Raw genomic sequence first — 18,831 nt, forward strand, 5'->3', positions numbered from 1 at the left:
ACCGAGACATTCCCTTTCAGTCAGTCACTCTTGACGTCACGTCGGTAATGACAGACGAATTGGGATCCCTACCAAAACGCCATAGATGCAGCCCATTCCAGTGTCCTGTGCGAGCCTCCTGCACCCCCTTTTCAGCGTAGGCCAGGGCTCGCATCAAGAAGGCCAGTCACTTTTCAGTTTTCGTAGCAGTGAGATTGGATAACACTGGCAAAACGTACCCATTCCACTTGGAACAGAAACACTGCAGAAGCCCCATCCTTCCCGAAGGAGGTTTCAGAAGCACTTACACATATTAACAATCATTTAGGTGCATATGGAAGATTAGAGGTGATTGTAACGCTCTTGGAAAATGGCAGAAAGTCTGCTTGGAGACGGCCGGCTTCCATAACAGACAAAGAGCTGATCTGAGGTCCTGAAGCTTTGTGTCCGGTCTACGTACCATCTTACGGCTCGGCGTGGGCAAAGCAAAGCTAGGGCTGGGTCTGCCTCCTCTGGGGGCAGCACTTGCAGGCTCACCACCTGATCCCTGAAGGGAGTAGTGGGAACCTTGGGAACATAGCCGGGCCGGGGCCTCAGGATTACCTGGGAGTCAGCCGACCCAAACTCTAGCCATGATTCGTCAACCGAAAATGTGTGCAGGTCCCCTACCCTCTTGATGGAGGCCAGTGCACGCAGGAGCAGAGTTTTCATTGATAGAAACTTCAGCTCAACTGACTGCAAAGTCTCAAATGGGCCCTGCTGTAGTGCTTTGAGCACTAGAGACAGGTCCCAAGAGGGTATAGAGGGGGGCCGGGGAGGATTTAACCTTCAGGCCCTCCTAAGGAACCTAATGGCAAGGTCATGCTTCCCTACCGACTTCCCTTCCATGGGGTCATGGTCAGCAGCAATCGCAGCAACATAGACTTTAAGGGCGGAGGCAGACAGCCTTCGCTCCAACCCCTGCTGCAAAAAGGACTGCTCGACTCTGATCGGGCATCTTCGGGGGTCTTCTCGATGAGAAGAACACTACTCGATGAACAGGTTCCACTTCAAGGCGTAAGTGTGTCTTGTAGATGGTGCTCTCGCCGAAGTGATGGTGTCAACTACCTCCTGGGGTAGGTCACCTAGAACCTCCTCCTCCTGTCCAGGGAACAGACATGACGTTTCCAGAGGTCTGGACGCAGGTGCCACAGGGTGCCCCGTCTCTGAGTCAGTAGATCCTTCCTCAGAGGAATCTGCCAGGGAGGTGCTGTCACGAGGAGCATTAGTTCCGGGAACCAAGTCCGCGATGGTCCCCCGAGGGTTGGTTCCCTGGAGGGTTTGCCATCACTGTTACCCTCAGCTTGACCCGCAACTCCGAGATGGTCGTCTTCCCGCAATGAGAACATGACTCATCCACAAACGCCCCCTCAACGTGCTTAATGCCCAGACACGTGAGGCAGCGATCGTGACCGTCACCCGACGCCAGGTAACGACCGCATCCAGAAACACACGGGTGATATGTTGTCTGTAGCAAGACGCAACGTCGTCTTTACAAAGACGTAATGTCGAGTTTGCCAGATGCAATGTTGTCTTTAAAAAGATGCACCCGTGAATGCTCTTTTAGGGAAAAAAAAGCTCTAGCGTGCTGAAGAGCACAGGGGAGATGGCCGCCTGCAACACAAACGGGGGTAGTGCCGCCTGATGTGTGCATCCCACTCGACACGGGAAACCACCACCGCTGAAGCGCCGTACCGCCAACATGAAGAGCTCTGAAAGAGCATGCTGAACTTGTTCAGTCTTCTCTCAGTAGAAGTCAGGAGCAGAACGATATGACCGCTCGGCTCCGAAATGAAAAGTTGAGTATGCGTTGCACCTGCTGCTTAGTTATACTCGCGCTGCGATCAGCGGCAGCTGGATGCAATCATCGCATGCAAGAGCACAGGGGAGATGGCCGCCTGCAACACAAACGGGGGTAGTGCAGCCTGATGTGTGCATCCCACTCGACACGGGAAACCACCACCGCTGAAGCGCCGTACCGCCAACACGAAGAGCTCTGAAAGAGCATGCTGAACTTGTTCAGTCTTCTCTCAGTAGAAGTCAGGAGCAGAACGATATGACCGCTCGGCTCCGAAATGAAAAGCTGAGTATACGTTGCACCTGCTGCTTAGTTATACTCGCGCTGCAATCAGCGGCAGCTGGATGCAATCATCGCATGCTAATGTGTATTTGCTCGTTTAGTTTACACTCGAAGTGGATTGGTCTCTCTAATCGAGATCCCAGTGACGTCTCAAGTGACCGACTGAAAGGGAACATACAGTGCAGCAAGTGTAGTCCAATTCCTAAAATAACTCTGAGTTGGTACTTAGTGAATCAAAAACATACATCTAGAATGAATGGCTTCCTCTAAAATGATTGTGTAAAGACAGTAAATTAGCTTTCAATGTGTTCCTAAAATAGGATAAATCTGTATTGTTTCCCCACAGAAAAGAAGCAAAATGTGATCTTCACTCTGACACTACATGGAGGTCATCTCGGCTTCTTTGAAGGCGCTGTTCTTTTTCCTCAACCTCTTTCCTGGATGGACAAAGTCATAGTTAGTTATGCCAACGGTATCTGTCAATGGGAGAAACACAGGCCGCAGTGCCAGTAGGAAAAATAATGCCTTGTGCAACACTAAGCATAATACTTTATGGTGTTCTCATTTTCTCTGACTTGAGGTTAGATGATGGTTTCTAAATGTCTGACTTGCCAGAGTTTGCTCTGACCTTCAAGCAGGAATTTGAGAGAAAGCACATATGGTAATAAATTAGTCAGATGAGTCAGATGTCAATGGTGTATCACTACAAAGCCTGACAAACTGTGCAGAGGGATTCATAAAATGTTTTTGTAAAAGGTTATAGTGAACCTTGTGAAAAAAAACATACTTGGTAAGAGGAGATGGTAAAGAGGTGAAGACTAATAACTGATGTAACTAACACTAAGTTCACCAGCTGTCATTTACATAGATTTTTCTATACTATGATGTCAGTGTATCTCTTCTATACTATGATGTCAGCGTATCTTGAATAATAACTGATCAAATTACCTTTGTGAGATGTTAAATTTTTTATTAGTTTTTGAAAATTTGCACTTACATTTGCTTTTGAACAGTCTGTCGGGTTGCCTTATGTTTTATTGACACTTTTAATTGTATCTTTTTATTGCTGCTTCAGTGGCAAAATTATTTTCATTAAATGTATTTAATAAATAGTTTCCTGTAGATGGAAGCGCAAATAATTGAAGCAATAATCTGTGAATGTCTCCCATTTATTGGTGTCTTTTAAAACTATCTCTCTGTCGTTCTTACTGTCATTCTCTGTTGTTATGCAAGACAAATAAACATGTTATTGCACTCTAGAAGTGGTTTAGCTTTTTCACATCACGTCTTGAATTTTCATTGAATAATAACCAATTAAAATCCCTTCTTGACAGTATCTAACAACTGGAATCAGACAATATCTAATCTTAACATTTAACATTATTTTTATTTTAGTATTCTGACTACTTTTATTTTATTTAAATTTATATTCATTATTATTTTAAATTATGTATATATTTTTTACTTGTTTTAATGTTAAAAAACTTTTTATTATAAAAGCTTTGTCCCACATTTTGGTAACAAGGTTGCAATATTTGCAAACACCATATAAAAGGAACAGAAAATAGGCTGATTATCATCTGATCAGGCTGATTTTGTCTAAAGGTTAAGCATTTTTCACTGCCTTAATGTTTTTGTTTATTTTTAATGACTTCAGTTTCAAGCTTTTTTTTAACTCAATTTGTGGAAACTGCCATAATTTGTACATCTTATTTTCTAGATATAGATAGATGTAGCACTCGAGTACAATGTTTGACATTCCAAAAGGTTTTTATTAGTTTTCGTTTACAGGAAATACATGATAATATAATAAAGTTGTCATTTTAAGTGTGTACTTTATTTATAATGAAAATGTATGTACTCACTTTAACTTTCTATAGAAAGTTCTCCATTCAAAACATCATATATTCTTATAATTATGTTTTAAACATTGACTGGGTTGAGTATTTTTTCCATTCTCGCTTAACAAGAGAAACAACAGAGATGTCTGGACTCTGTCATCTGTTCCAAAAGAATATCTATTTTTTGGGTTAAATCTGAAGATGGGGCCCTGTCTGAGATTAGTAAGGAATGTCAAGCACTCCAATAGAATGCAGTTTCACAGGGAACTAACTGACCGTATCTGTTTCATTCCTCTTTAATGACATCTGGAGACTTTTCCAGTAAGTTGGCTGTTTGGTATGGGAACATCTCTATGCTGCTGGGATCACTCTCAGAAAAACAAAAACATGTTCAATCATTCTGTAATACAATACAACTAAAATAACACACAGTCGCTTTCATGTGCGGCAACAGATAAAAAGTGCTTAGTCAAAAAGTTGTGCTGCTGTGGCCTTGCCGTCGTATTTGGCACCTTTCCCATTGAAGTCTGAAGGTAGGATTCCAGCATCAAACTCCTTGAAGTAGTTCTCCAGCTCATCACCGTGGACAAACACCTTCAAAGACGCAGAAATTCAAAACCACTTTCTCATCCATCATAAATAAAATGATTCATCTTCATGTTTTCCACAAATACTGTCCAACACAATTTACCCTTTCCAACAGTTTGCTCTTCATCAGGGGTTTGACCACATTGTAGGTGGTAGTGAAGTACCAGGGCTGGTGGATAAAGTGCACTGCTTTGAAACGTGCAGGGAAAGAGTCCTGCCAAACACAAGAAAAAGCAACAATTAAGATGTGGAAAGATGAACATTTATGTGTTATTAATAGATTTATAGACTACAAAGTTTGATATGCCAACTCAAATCAGTCATGTTATGCTGTCATTTTGGACTTATACTGCCACTTGGTGGTGTGAATGCAGCAATACATAAAAGTACATAATTACTGATTTCATTGTAGAAATTCACTTTTAGTAGTTGATCATGATTAATAAATTTCATACTCATTTCTTTTTTTATTTGAAAGATATATTTTTGGTATTTTACCTTTTATTGTGACAGGACAGTATTTAGGCAGGAAGCGAAGTGGGGGGGGGGGGACCTTTCAATGGCGTTGTGTTGTTGCCCACGAGGCTATTCGCACCGACTCATATTCATTTTTTTGTCATAAAATTATTTGTAGGTAAATATTACTGAATGCACATTTAAGATCTAATACAGAGAGCTATTTAAAAAAAAAAGAAGAAAAAGATAAATGCGTCACCTGCAACATGTCAACCATTTTCTTCAGCTCTGTGGGCTTGATGCCAGAAGCTTGCTGCATTGTGAAACCTTTAAAGTTTTCAATGATGCAAAACCCATTGATCTGAGTCTCTTCATTTTCCAGAAGCTTCTCCAGGATCACACAATAGGCTCTGAGGATCTGGAACATACACAATGTCAATACACGTGACAGACTTTTAGTTTTTTAATGCATCCTTGCTGATTAAAAGTATTAATTTCTTCAAAAAACGGACCTTAACATTTTTGATCGGTAGTGTATTTTTTTATTAATACAATAAAAAAAATGAAAAAGAGAAAAGGACATCAATCAATATACAAACTAACTATCAGTTCAGCCTATTATCATTTAAAAAAATCACCTCATCAAAAGTGATCTCCTCATAATCCCAGTTCTCAATGTTGAAGAGCAGCACCACACGGCCGTATTTATCTCTGCTGGACAGGATCCCTGGGTAACCGGCCTCAATGGTGCTGCGGACAGCCTCTGGGGTCAAGTTTTCAAAGAGTTCAGGGTAATCCCGCCTGAAGCGCACATAACCTTCAGGACAATAAAACCAATAGTAGCGTCTCAGGGCGAGCAACATTCCAGTGGTAGCAATTGTAAAAAATAAAAACCCTTTGGCAAAACGATTTACCCCTCAGAAGTTCATAGGCCCTGTTAACTTCATATTTTCTGGCACGGATGAACCTCACCAGCACAGTATCGGGTTTGTCCCCAAAAGTGTCCTGAACACCTTTAGCGAGGTCGTCTCCAGAATCTGCCTTCTCTTTAATAATACCTCTGAGTTCCTTTACGGCTGACACTCGCTTCTCATCTGTCTCATTTAGCTCATCTTTAGCCTACAACAATATCACAATTTAAAGTATTCATAAAAACACAACAATTTCTTTGTAAAGTAACAGTTTTTTAGACAGTCAGAATGTGCAGTGAAGCCTGCTAATTTGATAGGAGATGCTATTGTGTAGCGGTAACTGGGTTTTTTATATTTTCTCAAAAAATATTGTGCGAAACTTGCCACAGTGATGCTAGATGGCTGCTAGGTTATTACTAGGGTGTTTATTTTGTGTGGTCACTATGTGCTGAAATAAGCGATATCAAACGAATAGCAGTGTGATATGGCTGTATATCAGCACGGCTGTGATTCGGTTGTATGGAAATCACAACGTGCCGATATACAGCCATATTGTACTGCTACAAGTGTGATATTGCATTTATACAACAGTTCGATGGCAGGAGTGTGTAAATACAAAAGAAAAAAAACGATGGAGTCTTTAAAAACCCTCTTTTGTGCAGAACTACTTCCTTTACTGCTGACTCACTCATAAAAACATTTCTTTTGTTGCCATCTAATGACAGAACAGTGTAACTAATCACCATCACAAACACATACTGTTTCCCATTACTAAATACAAATTAAATATATTATTATTTATATGAATATTATTTATTAAATAATAATATTTAATAAACAACAACAACAGCCATCATAAAAGTTGCTAGGCAATTCAGTCAAAAGTACAAAGGCAGCGCTCTGATATACATCATTGAAGTTACGTAAAACATAATGAGATGAGATTTTGCCAAAACTCAGCCAAAACTATTTGCTCTGGAACAAATAATAGATTAATGAAACCAAAGACTGCCCGTTGGATTTACCCAAAACAAATTATATCTCATGTTTAACCACAATAGAGACAGCGGTAAATTCCAGAAGATCTCTCGGCGGGTTCATGAGCGCTGAATGGCTGCTGATGCCCTGGAGCTCACATCTCCGAAAGCATTGAAGCAAATTTTCAAATAGACGTTATCTTTATTAACAAACCGCATATTTGAAGTCTAAACAAAGCACTACCCTGTCAAAAAAACACTTAAAACTACATTCCGTGATACAAAAACAGTATTATTTAAAAAAATTATAGTGGCTTTGGGCATTTGCCATGACACTCGATGCGAGAAGTAGCGCATGCGGAGTGATACAAACGGTGAAACCTCTCTTTCTGGTCCTCTCAGTCAATCAGATTGGAGGACCAGAAAGAACTGTTGTATAAAATTTAACAATAGTAATGCTTAACTTACTTAATATTAAATTGGCTATAGTTAATTCATATTTAGACAGCTAAAATGTGCTTTGTTCAGTCTAAATGTGTATATTTTATACTTTCTAAAGACTTGCTCACACCTTCTGCACCGTGTGGTCGGGTATTTGGGCGCAGGGTCTGTACACCGGCCCGTGATCTTTGACCGTGAGGTGCTCCAGCTTAGCCCTGAGGGCCTGCTCCTCCTCGGACACCATCCGGAATGTTCCACTCTATAAAAAGTTATGGAGAAAGACTTATGAAAAGATCCTAATCCTGAGTTTAAGCAAACACTTTAATTTAGTAGCCCTAATCAATGGAAGCTAGTGTGGGCCAGTGCTAAGCTCACTCACATGAACTGCGTAAAGCCTAGTAAACCCGGTCTGAGATTGGGGATAAGCTGCTAATGTACATAGCTCTATCCCTAAACACTAAGATCCACCTTGTTCTTAAAACATTTGTTCACTAAATGAGTAATGGTTTGGAGGAACCTGGGTGAGATCACATGTTGGGTGACATAACAGGGTCTTAAGACTTCAGGGGGAAATACTGTGTTTCACTAATGGAAACAGTTGTAAAAGTTTTCTCTCATTCGATTAACATCATTTAGTCAGTAAGCAAATGCAACACTGAATGTGGTTTTACAGTTAATATAGACAAAAAAACTTTACTTACAACAACAGCCATTGCTTCAGATGATCAGTGCAACTTTCTGTGGAAAGACAGATAATGATCACAAGAAAAATTCTGCGACTCCAAAAAAAAAAAAAAGAATTTTTATGACATATAGGCATAATGGTTTTTCTGAACCATGAGAAATTATAAAATTTTAATGACTTGGTAAAACTTTTTATCATAATAAATATATGTAGTATTTAAGTCATATTCTTATTAGGTTGATGAACTAAAGGTATCTGTTAACTTTTAATTCAAAACGGGTTGTCTAAATATTAATTTAATTATAAACAATCACTGAAAGCAGGGATTTTTTAAAAACATTTTGATGCAGGTCCCAAATGATGATGATTTCTCTTATATTATTTTATAAAATTTTATATGCATAAACACCCAATTATACTGTTTGACAAAGAAAAATTAAGCATGATATAATAAAGAAAACATGTAGTTTGAGAAATTAAATAAGTGGCTTTTTATTGTCATTGTACTTTTTCTAATAAAATATATTAAAAAACAAACAAAAAAAGAATCTTTTAAATGTAATAATATAAAAAATCTTTAAAAAAAATCTTTTTTAAAGATTATTTTCTTATTTTGTAATCAATATTTTAATCAATTATTATGGCTTCTGACCATGATTTCTGACCAGTCTTTAGAAAGCAGAAAATAATATTTAATCTTCATCTTGCATCTCAAGTAAATGTATTTTGACTTAAGAAAGTTTTTATATTTGTACTGGAAAAATACTAAGATATTAATTTTTGCAATGCATTCAACATTTAATGCCACAACTTGAATTTAAGACTTTTTGTTTCTTTTCAAGGCCTTAATTTGTGAAAAAGTGATTTAAGACTTTTTAAGACCTGAAGAAACCCTGGTAATAAAATGCCAAAATAATTAAACAAACGAAATATTACCAATAAAATTGTAATAAGGTCAATTAAATAACATGAATTAAAAAATAAAAAAAATATTAAGCATGTTTAAAACCTTGTTAATATGTTAACTTTGAAGTTTTCAAGTAAAATAATTTTTTTGTGGACTCCCAAGAAACACTTTGTGTCCACCTGGGAGTCCCCGAAGTCCAATTTTAAGGGCAGATTACCAAAGGCTAATCTGAGACATTGGGTTATATAATTGGGACATTTCTTGCTATATCACAAGCATTCCAGCAGGGTTGTCATGTGATAGTCTCCATCAGTCTGACATGTTGAGGTGAAAATTGCACCAACTGCAGAAGTTGAAAGTGAAAAAATCTCCCAGATTACTTTCATTCATTCTACCTCATTACAACCACCAACACTTTAAAATAATAGAGAATTATCCATCATCATCATTAATATTTTAAAAGTTTCCAAAACTTGAGCAATGTACATCCTAAATGACATAACAAATTCCACGCTCTATCCAAACGACACTTACCTGACACAATGCGGTGCTGCTCAAGCCACCAGAACTGAGTGAGGTGAGGAACAGCAGGCTGCAATAATTTGTAGTGTGACCTGTGATGAATTAACAACGTCATATGGATTAACAGATTTGATGTTAATCAGTCAAAAACATTGAGAAAAGGAGCAAAGAGAACATTGTCCAATAGCCTGCAGCCAATAGCATCATGACTCATATGAGTTTAATCAAGAGGAACCTTCCCTGACCCCAAACACTTGGTGTAATTAAAAAAAACAAACAAGGGGTTTATTAGAAAGAGTGTGTCAGACATATTAGCGGTTAATAATATTAGAGGTTAAATGTGAGGGAGGGTTTGGCAATCCACTGACCAATAAGATTTGGCTGGATTCCGGCACCAGTGAAAAATATGTGCTGGCAACGGGAATGGTTTCTGGAAATAGACCTTGAACACAAAGCCGTGTTGAAATGCCAAGATACAGATGTAGGCATTTTCATTAGAATAAGGTTATAAAATAATGCATCAATTTAAAACATCAAACCTTTTAGAAACTCTACATATAAACAGCAAATCAGATTTTTTTTTTTTTACCATAAATGCACAATTATATGTACAATTTGCTTTACAAAACTTGTAAAAACAATGGAGAAATATGAAAATAAATGTATAAACTATATATTTTAATAATATATTGCAAATATATTTCTGGTACTCCCATTCACTGCTCTTCAAGTTAACCCAACTATGACGACTTCCGCTGCTGAGAAACCCGGAAATGTGACAAAAGTCCATTATAAAAACAAAAAAACTAAATATTTAAATATAATAAAAATGTATTAGTTTAAGCCATCTCACAAAAATCTCAAGATAGTACTCAAAATTCAGTTTTAGTTGTAAGCAGCCATAATTATTGTATTCCACCCATAGACTGTAGATTCCACCCTCAAACGTCACTGCAATGTTTCCCACTGATACATTGATCGGTGGGGTGGCCATAATCCTGTAAAGCAGGATTTAGCCTTTGAATGTGAGGGTCTGTATTACTAAAGCAGTGCTTGCAGCACAATGGTCATCTCTGTGCTTCCAGAGCTGCTCAGCATTTATTTTACGTCTGTTGGGTAAAGGCAATAAATTTGATGATTCATTATTATGCAGGTATATTGTTTCAGCCAAGCCAGAACCTTTAGATCAATAAACATTTATATGACAAATTATGTCAACCCATTACATCAGTTTCAATCCAACTGTGATCCATCCATATCTTTTGTGTTCAACATAAGATATTCATACAGGTTTGGAACAAGATGAGGGTGAGTAAATGATGATAGAATTTTCATTTTTATGTTAACTATCCCTTTAAGGTGCGGTCACATTTACTATTGTTCAGTGATTTTTTTTGTTGTTGGTTGAATCCAATCATTTCAACATCATCTGGAATTTTGCATGAGGGCAAAAAAGTTTTCACTTAGATATTGTGTACAAATTTGTCACACAAATTTCCTGCTTGGTCTGACAGTGACTTCTTTTTTAAAGAAATTTCACTACCTACCTTGAAAGAAATGCTATAAATTGATTTGGAGTTCCAAGAATTTTTTTTTCCATAATCTTTATTTAAACATTCTGTATTTAAAGTTTTCACATGACAGTACTTTTTGGATGAACAGCATGGTCAGTATGACAATATATGAGTGGTTAGTGCTAACTAGCAGCATAATGTCATTAACATTACACATTATCATACAGATGAAAACTCACAATGGAGTTATTCCCTAAAATACAGTGTGTAAATTTAGAAACCTGTTATTAACTTTAATACAATTTAAATTTAATAAACATTATCAACTTTTACAGAGTCAAAGTTTAAGTTATTTAAATAAACTTTAAGTGCAAGTTAATGTTCTACAACATTATCATGCATTTCCTTATTGACTGTTAACATGTTTAGAAAAGTTTGAGGTTTAAATAACATTAACCAACAAAGACGGTTCCTAGCATTGAGGTTGGCATCATTATCCTAACTCTTGGTCTTAGGGGCTGCAGTCCATTATGCTTTCTGGCCAGTATTGGTCCTGCATGTAGTGCTCAAGGTTGTTGTTGTTGGGGTTTGAGGTATGGTCAGTGTTTGAATCCTGGGGCAGGATGATCTTTTCCCACTGGTCCTCTACCAGCTTGTACAGATCTATGGCAGCACAAGCGTCCTCTACAGAGCAGTGACCCATTCTTCCAGACTAAAAGAAATATGCAGTATGTAAACATCAAGCAGCAAGTAAAGAGAAAATACACTAAGCTCGATGTTCCAACTTTAGCTCATGAAAAAAGCTGATCTGCTACACAGTCTTACCTGTATGGTCCTATTGAGAAGTTTCCGAGACAGTTTCTTCAAAGAGACATTGCATCTAGTGGAGGTGTTATACAACCCTCTCAGCAATCTACAGGAACAGGTGTCTCTAATCATTTGTGGTGGGACGGAGATGTCAAGAACCTGGAAATCATTAAATAAGGCATGGCCCACAATAATCTTCCCTGTGAGGATGTCAACAATCTAAAAAACAAAAACAAAAAGCAGTGTTATTTCAGCAATATTCCATGAAATACAGTAGCCATTTATGAACAAAGCTCAACAATGAGTATATCAACATTTCCAAAAATTTAATTATTTAATATATGTGACCCTGGAGCACAAAACCAGTCTGAAGTCGCTGGGGTATATTTGTAGCAATAGCCAAAAACACATTGTATGGGTCAAAAGTATTGATTTTTCTTTTATGACAAAAATCATTAGGATATTAAGTAAAGATCATGTTCCATGAAAATATTTAGTAAATTTCCTACTGTAAATATATTAAAACTTAATTTTTGTTTAGTAATATGCATTGCTAAGAACTTCATTTGGACAACTTTAAAGGCGATTTTCTCAATATTTAGATTTTTTTGCACCCTCAGATTCTAGATTTTCAAATATTGTCCTATTCTAATAAACCATACATCAATGGAAAGCTTATTTATTCAGCTTTCAGATGATGTATAAATCTCAATTTCGAACTAAATTGCCCCTTATGATTGGTTTTGTGGTCCAGGGCCACACATATATACATCCACATATACACACACAAAACCTTATCATTAAAAACAATGTAACTAGTGTATTAAAAATGTTTTAAATGTTTCTCAAATAAAAAAAAAATGATACAGCTTTCATGATTTTAACAGTAATTTATGGTCTTAACTGTACACTTGTTAAAAAAAGGTAACAACATTATACATTATAAAAAAATACAAATATAACATATCTTAATCAAACATTGAGTATAATATAGATTTCAGAAAAAAAGAATAGTAGTAAGAAATAATGTAACAAATTAATTTAAATTTATTTTTAAAACAGCTATTATTTATGTTACTGTTAATTATATAAAAGTAAACAGAAATTTAAAAAAAAAAAAATTAAGAAAAATGTACCATTCTTAAAAATAATTACATTTTTTAAATCTACTATTATTTGTTAATTTAATTTATGTTACTCAATATTAATAAAAACTTCAGCTTAAATAATATTAAATAAATTATTTTTGTAAAAAAAAAAAAAAAGATAATAAAAACTAATATTTTGACTGGACAGTAAAAATATTGGCAGGGCAATTAAACAGCTGAACTACTGGCTTTTCTGTACCGGCAGGGGGAAAATTCCCTTACTGTTTAAAACTACTATACAAAATCAATTTAAGTCAGAGCATATAAACCCACTTGAACAGAAACTTGTACATATAGTGTAGTTAGGTATAAGTGCCTCCTCACCTCATTCTGAGCGTCCTCAAAAGCCACTGCCTGTTGTAAATGATGTTTCCTAATGCCACTCCATCTTGTGCGGTAGTCTGTGACTGGATTCCGAGGTAAAATATATTTATCATACAAAATACTACCATAATAATTTACTATACTACAGCGTGCCACTTCACTACACTTGCCCCCAGGTCCAGTGCCGACCATTTCACAGTCCATAGCTACAAGCTTAGAGTGGTCTATTCCCACACATGGCGAACTCCTGCCACTGGTGGGAGGACTGGATTCAGACGAAAAGCCACTGTCCACCTCCCAGCTATCACTGAGAGGTAATGCAGACTCAACTTCACCAGTCAGTGTATGAGGAGTTATTCTGGGCCTTTTGAATTGCACATGATTTGACTGTTCAGATACAGAATCCAAAATATCTCTATGTTTAACACACTCTGACTTGTTTTCCAAAAGCTCATCTGATTTTCTTTTCTTTCCTCTTTTATGTTCAAATGACACTTCATGGAATTCAGTTGCGGATTTTTTCAGCGTATTCTTTTTCCTTTGTCTTTTAGCTTGATGAGAAATAGTGCTTGTTTCTTTGTTGGTGGCTGACAAGATATTTCGGCCCACACCATTACTGGTGGAGTATCTCCAAAGTGAATCAGACATTATGTCACCATGTAGTTTTACATCTGTCAAAAAAGAAGATACTGTTGTCAATCAAAGTAAAAGTATCTGTGTCCTTATAGAGATCAATGACAAATAATACCCAAGATTCAATATGAAAGAATTAGACAGCTTGCAAGTTACTAAGTTAAGACACACGAACAACATTAACTCTATATTTGACTACATGATCCATCTAAGGAAAGGAGATGGTCGGAAAGTGTCAATTATTTACCGCTCTATTATATTTAAGTTGTGATCGTGACCATTCAGTACAGTCACTTAGCACTGGCTAGCTAACCATTCAGCAAAGAAACAATAACGTAATCTGTCGCGTTTTACGTTTAATAACAACACAAACCCTAAATAATATTAGATTGTAAAACATTCCAGCAAAAACGCTTATCAGCGTTGTAATACTTAAATAATTGTACACGTTAGCACATACCTCTGCGTACACGTGGATCCGGTGAGAAGAAGCAGGGCTACGAGAACATGCCGAGACAGACCCAAATCCAGCTGTTTGATTGGGCGATCCGTTTCTACATATTGCACTCTGATTGGTCAAAACAAATGCCAGTGCAGAGCTCCTCCCCCAGGGGGATCCCTCGGTGAAAATATTGATGTACTGTTGTTTTGTTGCTGTGTAAATCATTGTGTGGACTGCGGAATTACGACAGAGGTCATTTTATGAATGGAAGTCAACTGAATTAGTACGCCGAATAAACTGCTAAGAGATAAATAGCAATACAATCTGAAGGAATTTGACAGCTAGCAAGATACTATGTTCAGGCACATAAGCAATATACTTACAGACTAGATACAAAATTCATCAAAAAGGTGATGATTTTTTTATTTCACTATATTAATGTGATATTGTAATGAAATTGAGCATATTCCTGGAGAGCCTTGGATACCATTGACTGAGAACTCTGTTTTAAGTGCATGTAAGTGTGTCTCTGGCATTTTATTTATTAATCAATTTATTTATTTATTTAAAGCAGTTTGATTATGATGATCTGTATGTTGTAATTTGTAAATTACAGAATCATCTGTAAATTGTGCTTGTTTATCTCTTATCAGGTCCCTGATGACAACAATAAAATGTTATTAAAGGGGTCATATGATGCGATTTCATTTTTTCCTTTCTCTTTGGAGTGTTACAAGCTCTTGGTGCATAAAGAAGATCTGTAAATTTGCAAAGACTAAAGTCTCAAATCCAATGAGATATTCTTTATAAAAGTTAAGAGCCAGCCACACCTACCTAAAACGGCTCGTTCTAACACGCCCCCACATATCTACATCACTATGTGGGAAGCTTTGCATAACACCGCTCATTTATCATTTGCCACTGATGATTCAAACGCAGTGTAGAATAGCACTTGTTGTTTGTCATTTCTCCGATCACAAATGCAGACAGGGTTTTATGTTTACGCGGCACGATGCAACGCAACGCGTAAAAAGACAGTATAAGTCATTATAATCAGTAATTATGTCCCCATTGGATGCAACAAATGCCTCGTTTGTAATGGGTTTTAATGTTTTTGTCTCGTCGCTCCTGCCAGGACAGGGCATCACAGTATGGTGAGGGGCGTAACATTTCCGTCTCACGCTTGAGGTATTCGGCCAATCACAACGCACTGGATAGCTGGCCAATCACAGCACACCTCGCTTTTTCAAAAAGGCGGGGCATAGAGGAGAAACAATAATGTACAGTATGTGTAAAATAATGTGTTTTTTTAACTTTAAACCGCATAAACACATTTCATTACACCAAATACACAAAATAATGTTCTTTTTAGCAGCATCATATGACCCCTTTAAAAGAAAAGATCATCCAAAAATGACAATTCTGTGATATATTCACTATAAACCCTGTATGACTTTCTTTCTACCATGGGATTCAAAACGAAAAATGATAAATAAATTATTGATTGATCTTCTTATGTTGCCATTTGGATATGTTGCCATTCCTGCTCGTGATCACGAGAAGAACTCCACATAGATGTTCTCAGAGTCTTCAAAGTTTATTGGAAGTAGACACATTTATATACTGTGGTTCTCACTAATGTTATACAATTCAAGGAAATATTACCTTCTGATTTATAGAGTAGTGTGCTGCTGAAAAGCTTCTTTTTTTTTTTTTTTAAAGAGAGAGCAAAAGGTCACAGCATGGACAACATTTAGTTTTAAGAAACATTAAATTATTATGAACTATTCTTCAAAAGCTGGAGCTGGAGGAAAATCATACAGGATGGATGGAGTGTCATGGGAGTGCCTGCATATCATCGTGCAAAAGTGGCTGTCATGTCCCCACTAGATGGCCTTGTCCTTCTACAAACCACAGCTGTTCACTGTTCACTCAGCTGTGGACATGGGCCAACCTCCTGAAATCACTACTAATCCTCTTAGTGACAACAAAACTCTTACTCGCCCAATCCGCTGCGTCTCTCCAGTGTGCCCACAGTTTTCTCCTCTCTCCATCTCCCCTCCCCACGCTGATGAACCCACTGTGTGGAGAGATTGTAATCCAAGTGGATTACACTGTAAATTGGGTGATGGAGGATTGGATGCTCTGGAAGTGAATCTCAGCTGCAGCAGTGTGCTTGCCATTTGCTTGATTTATATATTATAACTGGGATTATTTCATGCCAAGAACCATGGAACTTTGGAAAACACCTTTCAGTTGTGATGTTTTGTGAATTATGTGATGAGAGCATACATTATTTGATATCATGTTCACCTGAGTTTAACACGAAGAAAGAAGGACCTAATGATAACATTAAGTGGATTACTTGGATTATCGGTGTCATCCTGAATATTAGAAGCGTTGATTACTCCACGCAGCTCAATGAGAATTTGAGAAGTTTCTGGAAGATCTGAGCATGATTAGGAGTTCGCTAACTTGGATCATCAGGCCCTCCAAGAACTTTTGGATGTGCAAGTTCAGTTGATGAGTAGCTCGGAAGGGTTGTAAGAGACGTTTGAAACCATTTATGCCAGCATGAATGGAAGTGAGTGGAATGGACGTTGGATTTTAGTCGTCCTACTGGAGTAGTGGATTCTCAGGACCTTCTTCTCATGACAGATGTGGCTCTTAAGGATAGATGTCAGCATCATGTATAACATCAGAGGGTCTTCTTGGGTCACATTCTTCATGGTCTACACAGGCTGGCTGTGTATCTTTACACATGCTCAAATGAAGATTCCACCAGAAACGTAAGATTCACTTTCATTTCAGTTTTGGTAGATGCTTGTAAGACCAGACAGACTATTTCAGGGTCTAATTTGTACTGTTGCGACTTCAGTTCTGTGCACATTAGAAATTCAAATGAGACAGGAAGAGAAATTGCTCTGAGATTTGTGTGATCATTTTTAGTAATTCCCTGATTCCCTGAGTTTGTTGAGGTGTAAAATTCAGTTCTCACGAGGCTTGGAAGTCATTCAGTGCAATAGCAGATGGCAGACACTTCTCGACATACGTAAGCAGCAGTGAAAATATTTTAAGGTAGAAACGGAAAGATAATTTGGTGATATATCCATAATTCTCTTATAAATTACTAATACAGAAAAAATACAAATATTATTTATATAATTATTAAATAACTAACTATAAATATATACAAAAATAATAAAAAAAAATTGATAATAAAATATTTGAATATTTGAAAAAAAATCTAATGCATTTTTTAAAGGCATTCACCCAAAAATGAAAATTCTGTCATCATTAACTCACCTTAATGTTGTTTCAAACCTGGCTTTCCATCTTCTGTGGAACACAAAATAAGATATTTTAAAGCATGTTTGTAACCAAACCATTGTGGTGACCACTGACTTCCATTGAATGGACAAAAAACTAATTTTCCAAAATATCTTTTATGTTCCACAGAAGATGAAAGTCATGCATGTTTGGAACAACATGAATAAATGATAACAGAATTTAAACATTTTTGGGGTATTCCTTTAATGTTGTCACAATTCTGACTGGCCCTACAAAAACAAACCAACAGAAACCATGTCAGATTTGTTTCATGAACCTCTTTGGTTATTTTTTCCAGACATTGTGTAAAGATTTCTCTGGAGGCGAGCGTAGTGAGAAGCCAAGTGCAGCTTTATTTAATCCAAAAAGTGGCCAAACAATAAACAAAGACTTGACTTGACTTAACTTAGCTTGGCATGACAAGAATACAGACATGAAATAAACTCACCAACCAGTGGTTACAGAGGACAATACTCGACAAGAGACAATGGCAACACGAGGGCTATACATACCAAACAATAAGGGTCGCATGACAAACCAACCTATGACCAAACAAAACTGAGAACCACATGACAAGACAATAACCAGTCAGAACATGACACACAGACAAGAGTAGCACATGATATGATCACATGAGGGGCAAGGAGCACATGACAGAAACATGAAACAAGACAAAATATCAAAACTAAAAGACCCCTCTAAGGGGCGGCTCCAGAAGCCCTAATGTAACATCCAATCCAAACAAAACCCAAAAAGTCCAGGAGGGTGGTGGAGCGGAGGTGGAACTGGGAGAGGGACGGAGGGCCAGGCCCATGCAGTGGAACAGGACCTGGATCATGGCATGGCAGAGGACTAGGACTGTGGAGCAATGGTGGACCTGGACCATGGGGCAATGGCAGACCTGGGCAGTGGAGCCATGGTGGACCTGGGCCGTGAAGCAGAGGCAGGCCTAGACTGTGGAGCAGTGGTGGGCCTGAACCATGGAGCAATGGTGGATCTAGGCCGTGAAGCAGTGGCAGACTGTGGAACAGTAGAGGACCTGAGCCATGAAGCAGAAGGCAGGGAGCCAGGGTGGAGCAGGAAGAGCAGGAAGCCACCACAGCAGAGCAGACGGGACCGAAGATCTACACGGTGGAGTAGATGATGTGGCGAGTGGAGATGATGGTGCAGGGAACCACCATGGAGGATCAGGCAGGACTGGAGCAGA

General features: G+C 37.7%; 4 protein-coding genes across 9 annotated transcripts in view; 2 read left to right on the forward strand and 2 right to left on the reverse strand.

The window, feature by feature from the left end:
• abhd2b (abhydrolase domain containing 2, acylglycerol lipase b) overlaps positions 1–3,041 on the forward strand; it is a 9,105-nt gene extending 6,064 nt beyond the window's left edge. For 5 of the 6 annotated variants that reach the window (XM_016279790.1, XM_016279789.1, XM_016279791.1 and 2 more), the window contains one exon: positions 2,445–3,041. In XM_016279790.1, coding sequence (XP_016135276.1) covers positions 2,445–2,611 — 167 coding nt within the window. In that variant the 3' untranslated portion in view covers positions 2,612–3,041. The remainder of the gene's footprint in view (positions 1–2,444) is intronic. The other variant, XR_001609831.1, reaches the window with a different exon arrangement.
• A 1,108-nt stretch (positions 3,042–4,149) lies between these two features.
• On the reverse strand, positions 4,150–9,508 carry LOC107590833 (retinaldehyde-binding protein 1-like). Its single transcript, XM_016279749.1, has 8 exons — positions 9,439–9,508; positions 8,014–8,050; positions 7,443–7,571; positions 5,898–6,102; positions 5,622–5,800; positions 5,243–5,401; positions 4,631–4,741; positions 4,150–4,533 (listed from the first exon to the last, which is right to left on the reverse strand). Exons 2-8 carry the CDS (start codon positions 8,023–8,025, stop codon positions 4,405–4,407), a joined length of 924 nt encoding a protein of 307 aa, XP_016135235.1. The 5' UTR covers positions 8,026–8,050; positions 9,439–9,508; the 3' UTR covers positions 4,150–4,404.
• A 1,469-nt stretch (positions 9,509–10,977) lies between these two features.
• isg20 (interferon stimulated exonuclease gene) lies at positions 10,978–14,393 on the reverse strand. The gene is made up of 4 exons (XM_016279794.1): positions 14,313–14,393; positions 13,220–13,890; positions 11,766–11,966; positions 10,978–11,652 (listed from the first exon to the last, which is right to left on the reverse strand). The coding sequence occupies exons 2-4, from the start codon at positions 13,865–13,867 to the stop codon at positions 11,452–11,454; spliced, it is 1,050 nt and encodes a 349-aa protein (XP_016135280.1). The 5' UTR covers positions 13,868–13,890; positions 14,313–14,393; the 3' UTR covers positions 10,978–11,451.
• A 2,000-nt stretch (positions 14,394–16,393) lies between these two features.
• LOC107590835 (voltage-dependent calcium channel subunit alpha-2/delta-4-like) overlaps positions 16,394–18,831 on the forward strand; it is a 36,770-nt gene continuing 34,332 nt past the window's right edge. Inside the window, exon 1 of the mRNA XM_016279751.1 lies at positions 16,394–17,083. Coding sequence (XP_016135237.1) covers positions 16,953–17,083 — 131 coding nt within the window. The 5' untranslated portion in view covers positions 16,394–16,952. The remainder of the gene's footprint in view (positions 17,084–18,831) is intronic.

This window comes from Sinocyclocheilus grahami, unplaced genomic scaffold (genome assembly GCF_001515645.1).
Source record: "Sinocyclocheilus grahami isolate Dianchi unplaced genomic scaffold, SAMN03320097.WGS_v1.1 scaffold133.1, whole genome shotgun sequence".
Taxonomy (NCBI): domain Eukaryota; kingdom Metazoa; phylum Chordata; class Actinopteri; order Cypriniformes; family Cyprinidae; genus Sinocyclocheilus; species Sinocyclocheilus grahami.